Source organism: Equus asinus, chromosome 2 (assembly GCF_041296235.1).
Source record: "Equus asinus isolate D_3611 breed Donkey chromosome 2, EquAss-T2T_v2, whole genome shotgun sequence".
Classification (NCBI taxonomy): Eukaryota; Metazoa; Chordata; class Mammalia; order Perissodactyla; family Equidae; genus Equus; species Equus asinus.
The window spans coordinates 31,931,149-31,950,803 of NC_091791.1; the positions used below are offsets into that span (position 1 = coordinate 31,931,149).

The following is a 19,655-nucleotide window of genomic DNA, read 5'->3' on the forward strand; positions in this document are numbered from 1 at the left end:
ATTCAGTGTTCTGTGGGGCTGGCCCAGTAGCGTAGCAGTTAAGTTTGCACGTTCCACTTCGGCGGCCCGGGGTTCGCCGGTTCAGATCCCGGGTGTGGACATGGCACCGCTTGGCAAGCCATGCTGTGGTAGGTGTCCCACATATAAAGTAGAGGAAGATGGGCATGGATGTTAGCTCAGAGACAGTTTTCCTCAGCAAAAAGAGGAGGATTAGCAGCAGAGGTTAGCTCAGGGCTAATCTTCCTCAAAAAAAAAAAAAAAGATTCGGTGTTCTCACTGCCATGGCTCTGATTCGTTTCCCAGTCAGGGAACCACATGACCCATCTGTTGGTTGAGACCCATCTGTTGGTTGATACACTCTGGCAGCTGTGTGTTGCTGGAACAGAGCATGGTCTGACATGGCACCAGAAGTTGAGAGGATGGCACAAAAAGATGGGCAGGGTTCTGCCCTGGTCACTAGGAGTCAGAATCAACTCAATGGCACTAACAACAACAACCGTAAGTGGTGGCACTCTTATCCCCATTTTACAGATGTGTAAACTGAGGCTCTGCCCAAGGCTTTCTCACCGGTGACAAAGCACTGGAGCGACTGCCTCCCATGGCTTCTGCCTCTCTGCCACTTATTTGTCTACAATCTCCAGCAGCTTAACATCCTCAGTAAATCTCAGTATCCTCATCCATAAAATGGGAAAAATGATTCCTACCCGGCCTACCTAACAGGATGGTTGTGGGGATCAAACGATATACAATACCTGAGAAAGCACTTTGAAAACTGCAAAATGCTGAGCAAAGCAAGGGATTGTTAGTCTTATTAATTACAAAGAAGGACATCGGATCCCGCAAGCACTTTGCTAATGTGACTCTCTGCTGCCTCTTTTCCCTTGGGAATTTGGGAATAATTCAAAGTCTGCAGAGCTGGGGTGCTCTTTGCTTCAAGTCCCTGGCATCTGGGAGTTGGAAAGTATAGGTTCATTCTGGGAGGAGAAAGAGGAAACAACACCGTTTGCATTCTACTTGTGATTCTCTTTAGGAACACAATCTTGGCTGAGATTCTACTGCTGCCAGCACACTCAGCCTCAAGCAACACTCAGCACACATTCTCTGAGCACCTACTATGGGCCAAGCACTTGTGGCTCCTGGGTGTGGAGGTTACAGTCCTTGGAGCTCTGCAGACTTCACAGCTGACCTCCCAGATTCTTTTCATGGGGCTTAAGGGAGGCAGCTCACAGCACAATGGAATGAGCTCCAAGCACTGGAATTCGAGTCAAAGTACTTAAGCTGAGTTCCAGCTGTGCCTCTTCTCATCATCATGACCACCAGCTCTCACTTCACTTTCCTGACCATTGGCTTTCCCAGATGTAAAATGGATATGTTCCCATATGCAAAATGGGGAGAGTCAAACGAGATGATTGTCTGAACGGACCTAGCATGGTGCCTGAAGGTACCCAATAAATTCTTATCTAAAAAACAAAAAACACATGTCCTCTTTCTCCCATTCCAGCAAAAATAAGCTGTACAGCAGCCAAAAGCTCGGGCTTTGAGATCAGACCACTTGGGTTCCAGTCCTGGCTCTGCTGTTTACAAGCCGTGTGGCCTCAGGCTGCAGACATTACCTTTCTAAGGCTCAATTTCTTCATCTGTAAAAAGGTGATAATAGTATCCACCAATAGGGAGGTTGTGAGGATTAACCGAGATGCTGCACCTGATGCTCCGGGCACATGGTAAACACCCAGCAAAGGTGAGCTGCTGCTACTGCATCTCTTTGAGCCCCTAAAAATAACAAAACTCCAAGTCCACTGGCTCACCTCTAAGATCAAGGCTGCTCGGTGACTGGCTGGCTAGCTAGGCTTGGGCTCTGGCACCAGTCTCCTAGAGGAAACGGGTACAAATGAGGAGCCACCTCCACCCCCCCCCCACTCCCCCAGCCCATACCCTGCAGAGGGTGCTCCAGCCCTTCTCCCAACAAGTTCCCCTTTCCAAGAGCAATACGGAGGGGAGTTGAGGGGCTAGCGATGGTCAGAGGGGTGGTTGCACACTGAATCAGTCCCCCTTCCTTGTGGGCTCAGAAAGTAGGGAGATCTTGTCCCCAAGGTGGAAGGAACCCAAATGTCCTTGACAGATGAATGGACAAGTAAAACGTGGTACTGACATACAATGGAATATTATTTAGCCTTAAAAAGGAAGAAAATTCTGACATACTGCAACACGGATGAACCTCGCAGATATTATGCTAAGTTTGATCAGAGAGAAGCATATGGCCTTGAGCAGCAGACAAGTGCCACACTGCCATGTCACTGTAATGCTCCCTACCTTTTACTCATCCTTACATTCTCCCATCTGAGCCATAGTCCCGCATCTCTCATACACAACGGGAGCTAAAAACATTGGCACTCAATCTGAGTAAGACAGTATTAACCTTCTTCGGGAGCCAAATGAATCAGAACAACACAGAACTGCTTTGCTTAATTGGAAGCCATCATCCATCCCTCCGTCCCAACCATCTACCACATACACGTAAACCCAGAAGCAAGCCAAATTCTGATTGACCAGAAAAGACATCACAGAGTCTACTCACTCAAACTCCTGTACTTCTCTGGAGGGCCCCTCAGGCCTCACTTTGAGCCTATCTATTCTATTCTATCTAAAATTGTGCCTAAAATTTCTAGGCACAATTTTAACAATCCCAGCCATCTGTTTCCCCAGGAAATTGGAGGCACTGCTATTTGAGCCCCAGAAATGAGATCTCAAGAAGTGACCACCATGCCGAGATGCCAATTCACAGTCATTACGATGGTTATTATCAAAAACACAGAAAATAACAAGTATTGGTGAGGATGTGGAGAAACTGGAACTCTTCTATACTGCTGTGGCAATGTAAAATGCTGCAGCCACTGAGAAAAACAGCGTGGCGGTTCCTCAAAAAAATTAACATGGAATTAACATATGATCCGGGAATTCCACTTCTTGATATACACACAAAAGAACTGAAAGCAGAGACTCAAACAGATATTTGTACATCCCCGTTCACAGCAGCATTATTCACAATAGGTAAAAGGTGGAAGGAACCCAAATGTCCTTGACAGATGAATGGACAAGTAAAACGTGGTACTGACATACAATGGAATATTATTTAGCCTTAAAAAGGAAGAAAATTCTGACATGCTGCAACACGGATGAACCTCGAAGATATTATGCTAAGTGAAATGAGCCTGACACAAAAGGACAAATATTGCATGATACCACTTGTACGAAGGACCCAGAGTATCAAACTCATGAAGACAGAAATGGCGGCTGTCAGGGACTGAGGGGAGGGAGGGATGGGGAGTTTGTGTTTAATGGACACAGAGCTTCAGCTGCGGAAGGTGAAAATGTTGTAGGAATGGATGGTGGTGATGGTTACACAACAATGTGAATGTAATGAATGCTAACGAACTGTACACATAAAAAGTGATTAAAATGGTAAATTTTATGTTATGCATATTCAACCACAGTTTTTTCAAAGGAGCAGGGAGAAGTGACCACTGACTACCAGGAAGAAGACAGAGCAACAATTATAAGTGGAAACATGAACGCCGACAGGAATGATTTGGTTTGGGGCCCACTGCCCTACAGTCTCAGAAGCCCAGAGGCCTCACACTGTCACAAGCACAGTAACTGATGAGGCAGGCTTCACTCTTCCCACTCAGAGCCCCAAACACAATTCAAGAGCCTCCCCTCACCAGTGCTGCTGCTCAGGACGTTGAGACAGGCCATTTCGGAAAGGGCTCTCTCTTCCAGCAATTTCCCTCTGCCCGGGACCAGTCCACCCCTGTCCCCCACTCTCCTCTTTCAGAGATAAAGGCTTCTGAGAGAAAGAAGCTTTTCTGTGCCCACCTCCACCAGGCAGGTGCTTTGTACATACAGGTACAAATTCAACACCCCCGAGTCGCAGAGAGAGGTTATTCATGCTCAGTATACTTTGCTTGGAAGCATATCATCAGTTTCAGAAAGATTCCCATCCAAAAATAGTTTTGAAACATTTCTTTTATAGTTTTGCTCTTTAAAAAAGAGTAAGCTTCAATGATCTGGTGGGGAAAATCACTGGCTATGGTTTTGTGTGTAAAAATCCTGTAGCTTCGAATAATAGAAACTTTATAAGTTCACAAAGTCTCTTTTCATCCAGGATCTCACTTGATTCTTACACCCTCTCTGGGTAGGGTAGCAGTCCATTGTACAAATGGGGAAACTGAGGCTTGGAGAGATCAAGAGGCTTGTCCAACGTCACACACGCACACACACACACACAAACAAGAAAGGAGCAGAAACCAAGGCCTTATTCCCATCAATGCCAGACGAGACTTTGGGTTAGGACCTCATATTGGAGCAGACCATGCAGCCATGAAAGTAATTTGAAAAACAGTGTTAACATAGTATCCCCTTAACATCTCTCTAAAGTAGACTGGAAATATTATCTTTTCTTTTTTAATAGACGATCAACTGAGCACAAAACAAATGACCCGCCCAAGATCACCACTCAAGAAAGTGGGAAAGAGACTAGACGCCCTCCCTTTTGAAAACGCTTGACCTTGACCATTTCCCTACCATATCTTGACCTGAGCACACTCAAAACTTAAAGGAGCCCATGCAGTTTTATATAGGTTGCACCATATTTCTCTGAACTCCGCAGGGAATAGATATACCTTTATTCTCTTTTTAATAGCTGGAAAAGAAAAAAGAGGTTAAAGAAATCTTTAAGTTCCTTTTCAGCTCTAAAATTCTATGATTCTAAAAATTCTCCAGCAAGTCAATGGGTAGAGAGGCCTGGAATCCACATCACCTGTCTTCCTGCCTCACAGTCTGTTAGACCCCATCCCTGCTCCTGGAGGTAATGACTACAAATATCGTGTGTGTCTGGGAGACGGGTCTGCTCTTAGATGCACACATAAAATGACAAGCAAGTGCTTCTCCCTGGTTAGGACCCTAATAGCGGGCGTCACTCTGCCCTCCTGCTTCAGCCAGCATCTCCTAGCAAAAGGTTCCCAAACCACAGAGAATCATATCCCAGGTATTCGAGACAGTGCCCAGGCCTGGGGTGAGGGAGGAGCCAGTCCCAGGAACAGAACATCACTCTGAGGTTGCAGCTTACATCACTTCATTAGGATGCCTGACCTAATACCCACCTAAGACAGGAGAGCAGTCAGGTCTGCTCATTCCTGCTCTTCTACAGACCTCATCAATTCTGTTAGACACACTAATTTCATCCAACAAGTAGTGGGCACCTCCTCCACGCCAGGCACTGTTCTAGGTACCAAGGAGCAAACAAATAAAAATCTCTGACCACACACAGTAGGGGAGACAGCCAATGTCAGATGATGGGAAGTGCCATGGAGAAAAAGAAAGTAGGGTAGGGTGGAGGATAATGCTGAGGGCAGGTAGTGGAAGGAAGGGGATCGATTTTAAAAAGTTGGCCTGGGAGCGCTTGACGGAGGAGGAGCATTTGAGGAGACCTGGAGGAGGAGGGGGAGGGACCCATTTCAGTATCAGGGGTGGAAGAGGAGGTGAAGAGAGCAAGAGATGGCTTAAGGAAGGTAAGCTGGTGAAAATCATATCATGTCTTGTAGGCCAACACAAGGACTTCGAATGAGATGGGGAGCAAAGGAGTAACAAAATCTGACTTACAGTTTACAGCATCCCTCTGGCTGCTGTGATGAAAACAGTCTGTCGGGAGACAAGGGAGGAAGCAGGAAGGTCAGTTCAGAGGCCAGTGGTAGCTTAGACCAGGGTGAAAGCGGTGAAGATCGTGAGAGTCAGGTTCGGGATATATTTAAGGCAAAGCCAAGAGGATCTATTAATTAAGTGAATGTGAGATTGAGAGAAAGGGAGGAGTGAAGGATAAGGCTAGAGTTCTGGGGGCCTGAGAAAATGGAAGGATTAAGCCACCATTAACTGAGATAGGAAGGATGGGGAGGAGCAGGGAGTCGGGGTGGGGGCTCATTCTCTTTTGGACACATTAAACTGAGAAGCCTCTTAGACATTGAATGTTTGAGTAGGCAGCAGAATATTCAAGGCTGGAGGTGGGAGTCACCAGCACATATAATAATACATAATTATATGTATAATCATACAGGACTTCCATATATGATCACATGTAATTTGTACGACTATATGTTTATTGTCTGCCCCCCCCAAACTGTAAGCTCCATATGGCCAAGGACCATGTCTGTTCACAGCCAGCAAGGTACCTGGCACTCAGTAAATATTTACTGAGCAAATGGAGAAGTTACCCAATGACTCCCTCAAGAATAGCCACAGCAACCCACACAACGAGAAGCAGACTCTCTTGCAACCACAGTGCCAAGCCCAACCAGCCCAAAACAGGGCCCTGGGTCTGTCCACCCCGAGCTTGAGATTCCAGAATGTAAGTGGATATGCTTGGCACACAACAGAGTTAGATATTTGGGTTTCAGCCCTGCCACATTCTCAAAGGGTGGAGCTGGGCAAGAGACTTGCCTGTCCTTCCACCTCCATTTCTCCCTGGGGTGGCTGGGGGAGGGGCTGCCTCAACCACTTCATGGGCAGAGATATTGACCCACGCATGGTGTATGTATAGGGTGGAGGGAGCCCCCCAAAGAAGTAAATCACCAAGTATTCTCTGAAGCATGCAAGGACCACCCAGCACCTGAAGGGGAGAACATAGACCTACTGGGGACACATTAAGAGTAACAGTCAGGGGCTGGCCCAGTGGTGCAGTGGTGAAGTTCATGCACTCCACTTCAGCAGACCAGGGTTCACTGGTTTGGATTCGGAGTGCCGACCTACGCACCGTTTATCAAGCCATGCTGTGGCAGGTGTCCCACACATAAAATAGAGGAGGATGGGCACAAATGTTAGTTCAGGGCCAATCTTCCTCAGCAAAAAGAGAATTGGCAGCAGATGTTAGCTCAGGGCTAATCTTCCTCAAAAAAAAAAAGAAAGAGTAACAGTCAAAAAAAATTTTAAAAGAGTGACACAAAACTTGATGAGAGGAGAGGACCACCTAATTCTTCTAGCGAATGCAGGACTCCCTGTCCAAGTGGGCCTTGTGTCTCTGCTTCACCCACCAAGTGATTAGGAAGACAGACAGAACTATGGCCAACAGCTGACATAACAAGGCATAAGATTTCAACTCAATTACTTTCCAATTCTGAACAGTTGCCTTTGTCAAGATGATAAAAACAACTCTAATGATCTTGTATAATCCCCTCCCTTTGGAAGGGATACAAGATATTGAAAGTGTGATCCAGAGAGGTTTGATGACTTGCCCAAGGTCACCCAGCTACAGGCCCAGGACTAGAACCTAGGTTCTAGTTCTCTGTTGAAGGTTTCTTCCCATTACACCAGTGGCAAAGGAAAGGTAAGAGTTACAGTGGGAGGCAGGGGAGTTTTAGGCATTAATGCTACAACATAAAACTATGTCCTTGTCAAAGGGTAAGCTGCAGATGTTACAGGAATGCCAGGTGCACGCTGTGAAGTTAAGAAGGATCCCTTCTCTTACAGCAACCTTGTCATCCTACAGGGTTCCCCTTGGCTTTCGACTTTATGAATAAAGCTATTCATAGCAGGACCCACAGAACTGAAAAAATGATACACTAGGGTGTAAAAAACAAAAAAGCAGATATATACTTCAATAATGTTTACATGAAAAATTTAGATGGTAGGATGGAGTCAAGGTAGCTTTCCAAAGTCAACAAATATTGAGTGCTTCCTCTGTACAAGTCATTGTGCTAAGTGTGGAGTATGGGTGTGCATGCATATGTGTACGTATGTGTATGGGTATATGAGTAACTGATAGAGACAGACATACAAGGATATCCAGAACCCAGGTCTTCAAGGCTTGCAATGTAGTTGCTGATATAAGACTATAAACATCAAAGAAACGACTAACAATATGGAGTAGATAATTGTTAAGTAAGTGGCATAATGTGTCTACGGGAGTTCTCAGAAGGAGCAATCACGTCTACTGCGGGGGAGGGGAGGAACTGTCAGGCAAGGTGCTTCTAGAAAGATAGGGGGATTTGAGGTAGACCTTGAAGGGAAGAAAGGCTCTTGGTAAGAATGGGGAAGAGGCACAAGCAAACACTGGTGGCCTTAATGTCAGGGAAGAGAAAGAAATCACGCCTTAAAAGGACGAACTAGACTAGCCTTGAACAGCCTTGGAAGCTAAAGTTCTTGGAGAAGTGGGGACGTGCAGAAAGATTTCTGAACACAGAACTTAGAGTTTGGAACAGTTTAATTTAACAAACATCTTCTGGGGGGACCAGCGGCATTGGAGGAATGACTGAAGATGAACTTGCCTCTCATGGAGAACTGACCTCAGCCTGGGAGATGAACTGAACTTGAGGTGACAAGGGCATGAAGTAGAGTGGGAACGGGCAGGTCTGTACAACCTGCTGAAGGAGGAATCAGCAGGTTCCAGTGGCTGACTGGCTGGGAGGCAGAGGACATGGAGGCAGAGAGAGTTCTTCAAAGTATAAAGCGGGGCAGCTGCAAAAATGGAAGAGTAGAGGGAGGCTGGGTGAGGGGAGATGCAGAGCTGATTTTAGAAGTGTTGAATCTAAGGATATCCACATGAGAGTGTCCAATGAGCATTTAGAGATACGAGTCTGGGGTTCGAGAGGCAATAGTTGAAGATACAGCATAGGGTCTTCCCAACAGACGAAGAGTTGTGGGACTGAATAAGATTTCTCTGGGAGGGAGTATAATGAGAGAAAAAATGGAATGTCACACTGAACCACTGGTGTGCCCATACCTAGGAGGTGATGGTGGGCAAGAGTGATGAGAGAAAAACCAAGATAGCCTAATGCCAAGAAGGAAAGGAAGGATTATTTCAAATAGGAGAGGGCTGTTAGTGAAAAATGCTACAAAATCAATTATGTGGACTGAGCACATAAATAATAAATACTTGTTGAATGAATGAATGAAAGGAAGAAAGCCCTTGGGTTTGAGAATCATCTTTCCTCAGTTAGAAGAATAGCCAGGGTTGCCTTCAGACAAGAGGATTTCAATGTTAACTTTTACCGCGTCCCCCCTAGAAAAACACGTGTCTTCCACAAGCCATCCTGTCCACCACACAGACATCCTTCCCTGCTTCCCCCCTGTTTCCCCTCATTCTACTTCCCGGTTTCCTCAACCCAAGCAACAGACCTTTGGTGTCAAAGGAGACAGGAAACTCCAACTAGAATTTCCACTTCATTAATAACCATGCCTGTGCTCCTCTGACATAAAGGGATATGTGGCAATTGGGTGGAGGGGGGAGACTGCGTTCTAGCCCCAGCCTAATACTAACTAGCTGTGTGGCTTTGGGCAAGTTGATCAACCTCTCCGGATCTGGGCTTTTACACAGACAGGAGGAGGTAGGTCTATCTGGAGTCTAGACAAGTTTCGAAGGTCCCTTTTAGCTCTAAAGTCTACGATTTTATCATTCTCAGAAGGTCCTTGCAACATCCTCGAGAAGGAAGTGACTACAAGACACAGGGAAGCGACGGCCAGACCTCTTCCCGAGGCAAAGCGCCAGGATAGGAGTGTACCAAGAAAGTGAGAAAGCGCTGCTCGGCCCTCGCGGATCACCAGCGAGCAGATCCCATTCCCAAGGCTGGGAAGGATCCCAACAAACCCGAGGGCGATTCCCACCCCACACCCCACCTTTCTTTCCTACGCTCCTAGACGGCCAGGAGGCTCTAAAAAGCCTGCGGGAAAAATAAAGATTTCTTTCCCAGAGTCCTGCGCTGCTTTTGCAAGTCGGATTCCGGCAGACACGATCTGCAGCCGGATAATGACACAATCAGTCTTTGGAAGGAGCGACTGTTCTCGCCTCGCTCGCTCGTTCAGAGTTCTGGGGACGCCTGGCCGCCCGCGCCGTGCCTAGACGCGCGGGCGTCGGACCCCAGCCCGGCTGCCAGGCCAGCGGCGCCCCCGCCCCGGGCCCTCCTCCGGCTCCGCTGCGGTCTGCAAACATTTCCTGGCCCCCGCCCCCGCCCCGACCCGGAGCTTCCCAGTTGGAGCGAGTTGGGCTCGCAGCCGGGTCAGCGCTCGCAGTTGCCCCAACTCGGCTCCCCAGGCCACCAGGGCTGGGGAGGGGGGCCCCGTCTGGCTCGGAAGCAGCCATCGGGGAAACCCAGGCGCCAGAAGCCGTGGGAGGTCGCTCCGGGAGCCCAGGGCTTGGGCAAGGAGGGGGACAACTGGCGAGGCGCCCGTGGCCCTGCTCCCTTCCCAGTCGTTACCTGCTCGCTTGCGGGGGTGTCCCGGAGCGGCCGGCCTCTCCCGGCGCTGTCTTCCCACGCAGTTGCCCATGCTGGCTCCTCAGCCGGGCCCCATGCACCGGAGGCGGCGGGCTGATCGGCTGCTCCGCGCTCCTGCCCCGGACGGCGGCGTCCTGGGTCAACGGCTCCTGCCGCCCGGCATCGAGCGCTCCCCGATCTCCCCCGGGGTCGCGCTCTGCCCGGGCCCCGGCTTCGCCACAAACTTTGCGGGAGAGAGGAGACAGGGAGGTGGCCGACTCCGCAGCACAGTCCCAGGTGGCCGGGCCAGGGGGGCCCGCGACGGTGCCCGGCCGGAGACCAGCTCCGCCGGAGGGGCGGAGAGAGGGGGCGGGCACCGCCGCAGCTACTCCCGGCTCGCTCGCGGCTCCCAGCTGGGGCCAGCCCCCTGGAGCCTGTCACTCACCTGCCTAACCCCGCCCCAGCCCGGCCCCGCTCCCTGACGCCGGCTCGCGGTGCCAGCGCCGCCTCCGCCGCCGCCGCCCGCCCCAGGTGCGCATGTGACCGCCGGCACCGCCCCTCGGGCCGGGCCTGATTTTCTCATTGGCTTCCCCCAGGGTGCGTACCGCCCCTCGGCCCCACCCAGCCAGGTGCCCGCCCCGCCGCCCGTCTCCCGGGGAGCCGGGCCGGGAATTATTCGCCCTCAATGGCCCCCGGCTGCGTGCCCAGCAGCTGCCTTCCGTCCCCGCGCCTCCACCCCGACTTCAGGCCCCGCCCCTCGGGGAGGGACCGTCTCATGCCTCCCTGGAATTGCCTGGCCCGGAGCCGGCAGGCACGTGATCCAGGGAGCGCCCCGCCCCCTCAGCCTTCGCCAGGCGATTGGCTCGGGAGGCGCATGCGCCGAGAGGCTCGTCCCGCACCACCGCCTACTTCCCCCTCCCACAGTTCGCATCATGGCCGCCGCCGCGGCTCTGGAGGCGGTGGCGCCTACGGGCGCCCTGTGGGGCCTCGTGCAGGACTTCGTCATGGGTCAGCAGGAGGGCCCGGCTGACCAAGTGGCTGCAGGTACGGCAGACGGCGCCGCGCGGCTTCCGCATGGGGGCGGGCAGGAGGGAGCGGCCTCAGCACAGGCGCTGGGCGGGAAGGGAGTGAGGGACAGCGGTGACTTTGAGAGATTGGTCTGGGGCTGATTCTGAGCAACGCGTGCTTAAGAGCCATAACAAATTGAGAGTCGCTTGCATCTTCCTTAAGGCGCCTTTACGACCCTCGTCTCCTAGATAGCCACCCTCTGCGCTGGCCGGGTTAGGAGTATCATTACCATTTCACATGAGGAAACTGAGGCCCAGCGAGGTCGAGAGACTCGCAGATCAGGCGGGTGAGGAAGCTGGGACTCGGACCCAGGTGCTCCAGTTCAGAATCAGGTGCTCACGCCGCCAAAGCACTTGTTTCTGGGAGGTTGACGTGAGAAGCGACATCTTCAGCGGCATCAGCTCCAGTCGCGTGGCATGTTGGGAGTGGCCGGGCGGCCCGCTATCTGACTGGCTGTTATTGGAGAGAGGAGGAGAAATGCCCGACTGGGGAGAGTTTGAGAAGTTTTGCGCATCCTCCCTAAGAGTCTCCATCCGTTTCTTGGTAAAGTTCTTGATTAATTTGCTCACGACTTTTTTATGTGGTGTTTGGTTTTATCTTTTCTCCAGATCACCAGTTTCCAGCTTTTGACCAGTTCAGGGATCTCTTAGTTCTGACAGCTTATCTAGATTTGAATAAAACAAATTCCAGATTTCGTTGGAATTCTGAGACTTCACTCTTTTAAGAAAAAAACCTAAAAAGTTATTGACTGTTAGGAGGCCTTTAGACGTCGTGTTTAAGTAATAGAATACAAAATCTCTTAAGTACAGATGGATTTTGTCTCTGTTTTTGGAAATTTTGCATGCTTGTGGAAGAGTGAAGGACACATTTCTCTTGAAAGTTGAACATATTAATTTCTAGAATGTGTGAGAAATGAAGTAAATCTACTAGAAGTATAATACTTTGGTCCTTAGCAATATTCCACTCTCATTCAATCTTTCCACCATTATTGAACACATCTTATTCTCCAAACACAGTGCAAAGCAATAGGAATATAAATACAAATTAGACTAGATCTTTGCCTGCTGGGAATTCATAGTGTGGTGGGAGAGACAGTCATGCAACAGATAGTATGCTACACCATGAAAAGGACTATAAGAAGTATGTGCAAGGTGGCGTGAAAGCATCAAGGAGCAAATGCCTGATGCTGCCATCGCAATAAGCTTAGCTTCTGGGGCTGGCCCCGTGGCGGAGTGGTTAACTTCCTGCGCTCTGCTTCAGTGGCCCGGGGTTTTGCTGGTTCGGATCCTGGATGTGGACATGGCCCTGCTTGTCGGGCCATGTTGAGGTGTCGTCCCACATAGCACAACCAGAAGCACTCACAACTACAATATACAACTATATGCTGGGGGGCTTTGGGGAGAAGAAAAAAGAAAAGATTGGCAACAGTTGTTAGCTCAGGTGCCAAGCTTTAAAACAAAAAAAAGCTTAGCTTCTTACAGCTTTATAAAGAATAGTGCATCAGTGCTTACTATTAACAAGGACAGTGTGTTATCACTGTCATTTTCCCCAGTGTTTTATTATGAAAATTTTTAGACATACAGCAAAGTCTAAAGAATTTCATAAGAAACACATACACCCACCATCTGGATTCTACCATTAACATTTTAATATAACTTGCTTTATCACCATTTAAATTGCAGATATTGGCACCAGCCCTGTGGCCGAGTGGGGTTAAGTTTGTGCGCTCTGCTGTGGTGGTCTAGGGTTTCACTGGTTCGGATCCTGGGCGGGGACATGGCACTGCTCATCAAGCCATGCTGAGGCAGCGTCCCACATGCCACAACTAGAAGGACCCACAACTAAGAATATACAGCTATGTCCCGGAGGGATTTGGGGAGAAAAAGGAAAAAATAAAACCTTTAAATTGCAGATATCGTTACATTTCCCCCTAAATACTTTGGTATGTAAATCATTAACTAGAGTTTGTTTACAGTTTATTTTGGTGTAAAATTTATATCCAATAAAGTGTACAAGTCTTAAATGTACATTCATGAATTTTGGCAAATACATATACCTATACAGCACAGCCCCCTACAAGATAAAGAATATTACTATATCAGTGTCATTTGTAACTGTTCTTTCACATTTATACATTATGAACACAATAATTTTGAATTTTCCAAATTCAGAACACACTTGAGAAGACAGCATAAATAAAGACTGCCAGGTTCTTATAAATATTTTTGTAAAATTTGTATTTTTTATGTCTGAAAAAATGGCCTAAACCATTGTCTGGTTTAAATTTAATTCAGCTCAGCTAAGACTGTAACATTAACCCTGTTGTAATTTAGCCCTCCTGTCTAGGAAAGCAGGTCGGTAGTAACAGATGAGTAACAGGGGTAGTGACAGATGAGATTGGAAAGGCTTGCTGCGGTTGGATTATGCATAACCTTGGATTCTTGGCAGAGGGATTTGAATGACCTATTGTAGGTAGTAGGAGTCATTGTAGATCCTTGAGCAGTGGAGTCAATCATATAATGAAGGCAAATTTGAGAAAGATTAAATTGGTATTCTCAATCTTAGGTCACAGACCTGGTTAGAGTTGTTGAAGATTGACTGGGTTTGGAAGCACCTTCACAATAAGATGTGCCTTCTAATCCTCCAGCGCAAGTCAAGCTTTGTTAGTGCTAAAGGGACCAGCTTTCTATTCAGCCACTCACAGCAGCAGCCCCTCCTACAGACTGTAAATGAAGAAGGAACACCCTGTGATCCCAAAGGCAGCTACCACCAACTTTGTTTTGCACCTGAGTTCCTGGTGAAAGTAGGTGTCAGATAAAAAGATGCAAATGACCAAAGAGAAATGACTTGGCAGCCTAAGAGTTAAAGGCTTCTCGGCCAGGCATTCAAAGGCTGCCAGCACCTGGCCCCAGCTTTTACTCTCACCACTCTCCTCCCAGACCTTTAGCTCCAGGCAGCCACCTTGATTTTCTGTTCCCTGAGTGCTTTCCTTCCCAGTTCCCTCCACTAGCTCCATCTAATCAAAGTTAGACCTAGGGGCCGGACCCATGGCCGAGTGGTTAAGTTCTCGCGCTCCACTTTGGCAGCCCGGGTTTTGCCGGTTCGGATCCTGGGTGTGGACGTGGCACCGCTCATCAAGCCATGCTGAGGCAGCATCCCACATGCCACAACTAGAATGACCCACAACTAAAAATACACAGCTATGTACTGGGGGGCTTTGGGGAGAAAAAGGATAAATAAAATCTTAAAAAAAAAAATTAGACCCAGGATTCAAGGCCCAGCTTGAGTGCTCGCTGTCTGCCCCTAAACGTTTCCTGATTACTACAGCCAGACATCATCATCTCACACTTCAGAATCTTGGTGGTACTTATTTATCTACCGCTCGTGTACTTGTTAGCAGACTTGTTTAGTAGCTATTTCTATATACGTCTCCACATCCTACCCTCCCATTTCTACCACCAGAGTCTCTTGGAGACTAGCATAAGTAGGTATACAATAAAAACTACATAAGTGAATGGAATAACAGATGTTGAAGGAAGAATCTATGGAATTTAAGGCCTAACTAATTATAAGGCTTCAAGGAAATGGAGGACTTTAAGATGACCCCAAGCTTTTGAGCCTGAAGATGAGCAAAAGAGAAATACTTTGTCCAAAAATGAAGGTTGGGAAAGGAGCTGATTTTGAAGAGTGATTTTTGGACGTGTTGAATTTACAAGTGATGAATATAAATTTTCTTCCTCTTAGTTATTTGGATTTCCTTCATTTTAGTCTTTATTATATTGTATTTTCCCACATTTGTGGTTCCCTGAGGAGACCTCTATTCCTGAAACCAAAAGATTGTTAAAGAACAGTTCTGAGAAATGTCTGTGGCATCCTCAGCAGAAAGGGCATTTTGGGAACTTGATCGGAACGGAGTCCTGATTGGGATTTTTCTCTCTCCTGCTCCTTCACATCCTTCCACCTCCCTCCTTGGCTGCTACTCCAGATTCTCAAGAGGCTGCAACCCCATCAGACAGAGGTCTGATTGTGCATTCTATGTCAGTGCTCATATAAATACTCCTTTGACAGCTCCTCAGTGCCCTTCACGAACTGCTGCCCTGCTGAGGAAAGTGTGGGTAGTTAGGAGGGCTAGTAAGTCCATTTTTAGAGAGCAAATCTTGGACACATTGGAAAAATTTAGACCTACCTCTGTAGGGAAAGGAACTTACACTTATTTTTCCTTAATGCCAGTGAGACTAACCTTAGGAAAATTAACTCTTTATTATCTTCTTTCATCCCAGGAGTGCAATAATTAACAGTACATCCAGATATTCAGGTATTTTTCATTTGGGAGAACTTAGTGTTAGGCGAATTAATCACTTGGAGTTGGTGAGGGATGGTCCATAAACCCGAGTTTTACTCTTTTCTTATGTTAACCCAGTCTCTGTTTATATCACTATGGTAACACTGATTGTTACACTGTGATTGTTTTAAATGTCCTTCCGCCCCAACAGACTGTGGGCTCCTTAAAAGCTTCCTGTGTATATTTTGTCAACAGCCCTAACACAGTACCTAATTTGTAGTAGGTGTTCAATAAATGTTGAATGGCTAAGTGAAAACACACATGACCATTTTTTTAAAGAATTATGAAGGAAACACAAAAGAGAGAGTAATTCTGTTTTGGGAATCTTCCAGAAAGGCTTCACAAAAAAGTTGACATTTGAGCTGGGTCTTGAAGAGTAGAAGTTCCTCAAACTGACAAGGCCAGGAAAGAGGCATTCCAATCCAAGGGAATGTTTAAAGGATTAAGGATATGGAAGAGCTTGATATATTGGGATTTCATGTGACTACATAATAGGAGTCATGATCAGGGGTGAGGTTAAATTGTGAAGGACATCAAGCCACGGAGTCAGGTCTTAAGGAATAAGGAACAGATGGAGATTGGAGGGCAGGGAAGTAATTGTGCGTTTTACAGAGGTGATTCTAGAGAGACTATGGACAGATTGGAAGGGTTGGTTTTTTTTAATTAAGGTAAAATTCACCACTTTAACCATTTTAAGTGTACAGTTAATTAGCTTTTAGTATATTCACAATGTTCCACACCATCACCACTATCTAAAAATTCCAGAACATTTTTATCACCTTTTTTTTTTTGAGGAAGATTAGCCTTGAGCTAACTGCTGCCAATCCTCCTCTTTTTGCTGAGGAAGACTGGCCCTGAGCTAACATCTGTGCCCATCTTCCTCTACTTTATATGTGGGACACCTACCACAGCATGGCTTGTCAAGTGGTGCCATGTCTGCACCCAGGATTCGAACCAGTGAACCCCGGGCCGCTGAAGCGGAACATGCGCACTTAACCACTGTGCCACCAGGCCGGCCCCATTATCACTTTTCACTAAAAAGAGAAGGGCTATGTTGAACACTGTCAGTTATAGGGATGAAAAGGAAGAATTATATTTGAAAGACATTTCTGAAGTAGACTCAACAGAACTAGAATAAGGTGTTAATCACCTTTGAGAAAACATCTTCAAAATACTAATTCTAGTTTTTTGCCACTTTAGTCACCATTTTCCTAACTCTTATTTACTATTTTGTGGTAGCTATGAAGCTAATAGAAATAATCTCTCTTGATTTTTTCTTAATTTTGTATTGCTTTTGTACTTCACTTTTCTTTTATGCTTGTGCTGTGCTAATTCAAGGTGGGATCTTTGTGAAAGATAGGAAGACTGAAAGGCTCTGCCAGGAGAGTCCACTGGGATTCAAGGAATCACATGCAAGTGGATGTTTCTTTGTAATTATAAAGCCACTAGTTTCATAACGATGTATACCGAATGCTGAAGAAGTCTTTTTCATTTATAAAATTTGAGGCAACCTAGAGGGGTGGGAATTCACTGGTAGGGGGCATGAGGGAACTTTCTCCACTGATGGAAATGTTCTATATCTTGAGTGAGGTGTTGGTTACTCTTGGTATACTTTTGTTAAAACTCATCAAATTATACAGTTAATATCTATGCATTTCACTGCATGTAAATTATACCTCAATTTTTTAAAAAATGAAAAAATTAGAGGCAAGTGAGTGGGGCCTATTAGTATTAGGCAGGTCTTTGTCTTTCAGCACTTGAGGTATTTCCAAAGATAGACCCTAGCCCAGCATCCACCGTGGACTGTGATGGTGTTGCTGAAGAATGATTCAGTTCAGTGATATTCTCTGCTAGTAACAGTTATCAGTCTCCTATAGCTTCCTAGGTACAATTACTAACTTCTGTGGCTGCTACTGAAATTAGTTTTTAGATGGGTTTTCAGCAATTTCCTGGGCTCTAGCCAAGAATTTCCCAAAAAAGTACTCTTTTCCACCCTCCCAAATGGTGAAATACTCTTTTACGGCTTATAATCCAGAAATGGGTCTCTCTCTTCACTTAAGTGTTGCCATTAAGGAATTGGGTGTAGAACCCAGCTATCAGTTCCTCGGTTTGTTCTATTTGTCTGGCTGCTGCCCCTTCCCCCACCCCACAGCCTATGCGTTTTCTTCCCTTGGCTCTTTCTCAGGAGCAAGGGCAGCAGCTGGGCCTTCCACATCCTGGCACGAGTAGGGCTAGGAGTGCCTGATGTCTAAATTGGTGCCAGTCACGAGCTTTGAATCCTGACTGGAGCGCTCCTTTCCTCATTCGGGTGGACTGGGCTTCTCCTTGCTCTAGTACCAGCGTGAGCCTCTGTCCAGCTCAGCTCACAGCTGTTGCTCCAAGACCACAGGCTTAAGGGGAACTGGACATTTGGGAGTTTTCTCAAGCTTCTTTTTCACTCTAGCCAAAGTCCAGTGTTGGCAAGAGCTAATCAATTAGGTACTGCTTTCAGAGGTAGGTTGGTTGGGAACTCAACAAGCTGTTGGGAGTAATTCCCTGATTGCCACACCTTATTGAGCTAGAACTACCCTGTGTTAACCAAACCCTTAGGAAGATTGCTAACCTTTTACTCTTTGCTTTTCCCTTGAAGATATAATCTAAGATGTTTCTGTTAGATCTATGTGAATTACTGTTGTGCTGCTAAAATTGCATTTTAAAAAATAAGTAATGTGTTCACATGGTACGACATTGAAAGGGTGCAAACGAATACACAGTGAGAAGTCTCCCATCTCAAGATGGAACGCAGACTGACAGATGAATCTGACTGTGTTACTGGTGTATGACATGTCCTCAGTAAAAGGGGTGGGAGAAAAGAGCTGATCTAAGTGACTCTGGAAAACACTATTTTGTCTGGAAACTGTAAGGCTAAACACAAAACTCTTCACATACGTACGTAAACACTGCACTCTTCATATAAATTTGTTTCTCACAGAGGCTGACGATTCTGAAACTAATTTATAGCTATATTAGGGTTGAAAAAAATAATACACGGTAGATAACGGGAACCACGTTTCTCACTGTCAGAGAAAGAAATTACAAATAAGCACGAGGGAAGGCTAGAATGAACCCTTGGTACTGGACTAGAGTTGGAGACTTTAATATGATATGTTTAGTTTAAAATATATATGGATAGATACAGAAAGAATGATAGATGTGCGCGTATACATGGGTTAGAATACCCACATATATTTCCCAGCTCTCTCTACTAAGAGGGCCTAGAACCAGTGACACCCCAAGAGCAAACAGCACATCCACACCCCGATCTTGGTTTCTAATACCGTTCTTCACTAAAAGGAACCAGGGCTTCTTGGAGAAGGGGCTGATTCTAGGGCTAGGGCAAGGAAATTATTAGATGAGCCTGTAGTATTTTGTAGTGCTAGAAAGTAAGAAAGTACTTAAAAAATAAAAGGATAGCGGCCGGCCTCGTGGCCAAGTGGTTAAGTTCGCTTGCTCTGCTTCAGCAGCCCAGGGTTTCGCCAGTTTGAGTCCTGGACACAGACATGGCATGGCTCATCAAGCCACGTTGAGGCAGCATACCACATGCCACAACTAGAAATATACAACTATGTACCGAGGGGTTTTGGGAGACAAAGGAGAAATAAAATCTTAAAAAATATATATAAATTAATTAAATAAATAAATAAAAGGATCAGGGCTGGCCCGGTGGCATAGTGGTTAAGTTTGCTGCTCTGCTTTGGCAGGCTAGGGTTCACTGGTTGGGATCCTGGGCATGGATCTACACACCACTCATCAAGCCGTGCTGTGGTGGTGTCCCACATAAAAAAATAGAGGAAGATTGGCATGGGTGTTAGCTCAGGGCCAATCTTCCTCACAGAAAGGAAAAGAAAAGTTTTTGTCTAGTTTCATTTGCATTTCTCTTATTGTGAATATGGTAATGATCTTCTGTGGAACACCTGTTCATTTTTTTGTTTTTGCCCATTTTAAAAATGGTTTTTGGTCTTTTTCTCATT

At 46.7% G+C, this 19,655-nt stretch overlaps 2 protein-coding genes across 8 annotated transcripts in view; one reads left to right on the forward strand and one right to left on the reverse strand.

The window, feature by feature from the left end:
• Nucleotides 1-10,759, reverse strand: part of UBTD1 (ubiquitin domain containing 1) — a 53,563-nt gene extending 42,804 nt beyond the window's left edge. Inside the window, exons 1-2 of one of the 3 annotated variants that reach the window (XM_070486169.1) lie at nt 10,239-10,637; nt 5,659-5,697 (exon numbers count right to left, since the gene is read on the reverse strand). Coding sequence is in view for 1 of the 3 variants with exons in the window: in XM_014862719.3 (XP_014718205.1) it covers nt 10,239-10,308 (70 nt within the window). In the remaining 2 variants the exon portion in view is untranslated. Of the gene's footprint in view, nt 1-5,658; nt 5,698-10,238 lie in introns of all 3 variants that reach the window. The other 2 variants (XM_014862719.3, XM_070486175.1) reach the window with 2 other exon arrangements.
• Nucleotides 10,760-11,085: 326 nt separating this feature from the next.
• The window catches only part of MMS19 (MMS19 homolog, cytosolic iron-sulfur assembly component), a 30,310-nt gene continuing 21,740 nt past the window's right edge, over nt 11,086-19,655 (forward strand). For 3 of the 5 annotated variants that reach the window (XM_070486020.1, XM_044753018.2, XM_014862705.3), the window contains exon 1: nt 11,121-11,279. In XM_070486020.1, coding sequence (XP_070342121.1) covers nt 11,168-11,279 — 112 coding nt within the window. In that variant the 5' untranslated portion in view covers nt 11,121-11,167. Of the gene's footprint in view, nt 11,280-19,655 lie in introns of all 5 variants that reach the window. The other 2 variants (XM_014862704.3, XM_070486025.1) reach the window with 2 other exon arrangements.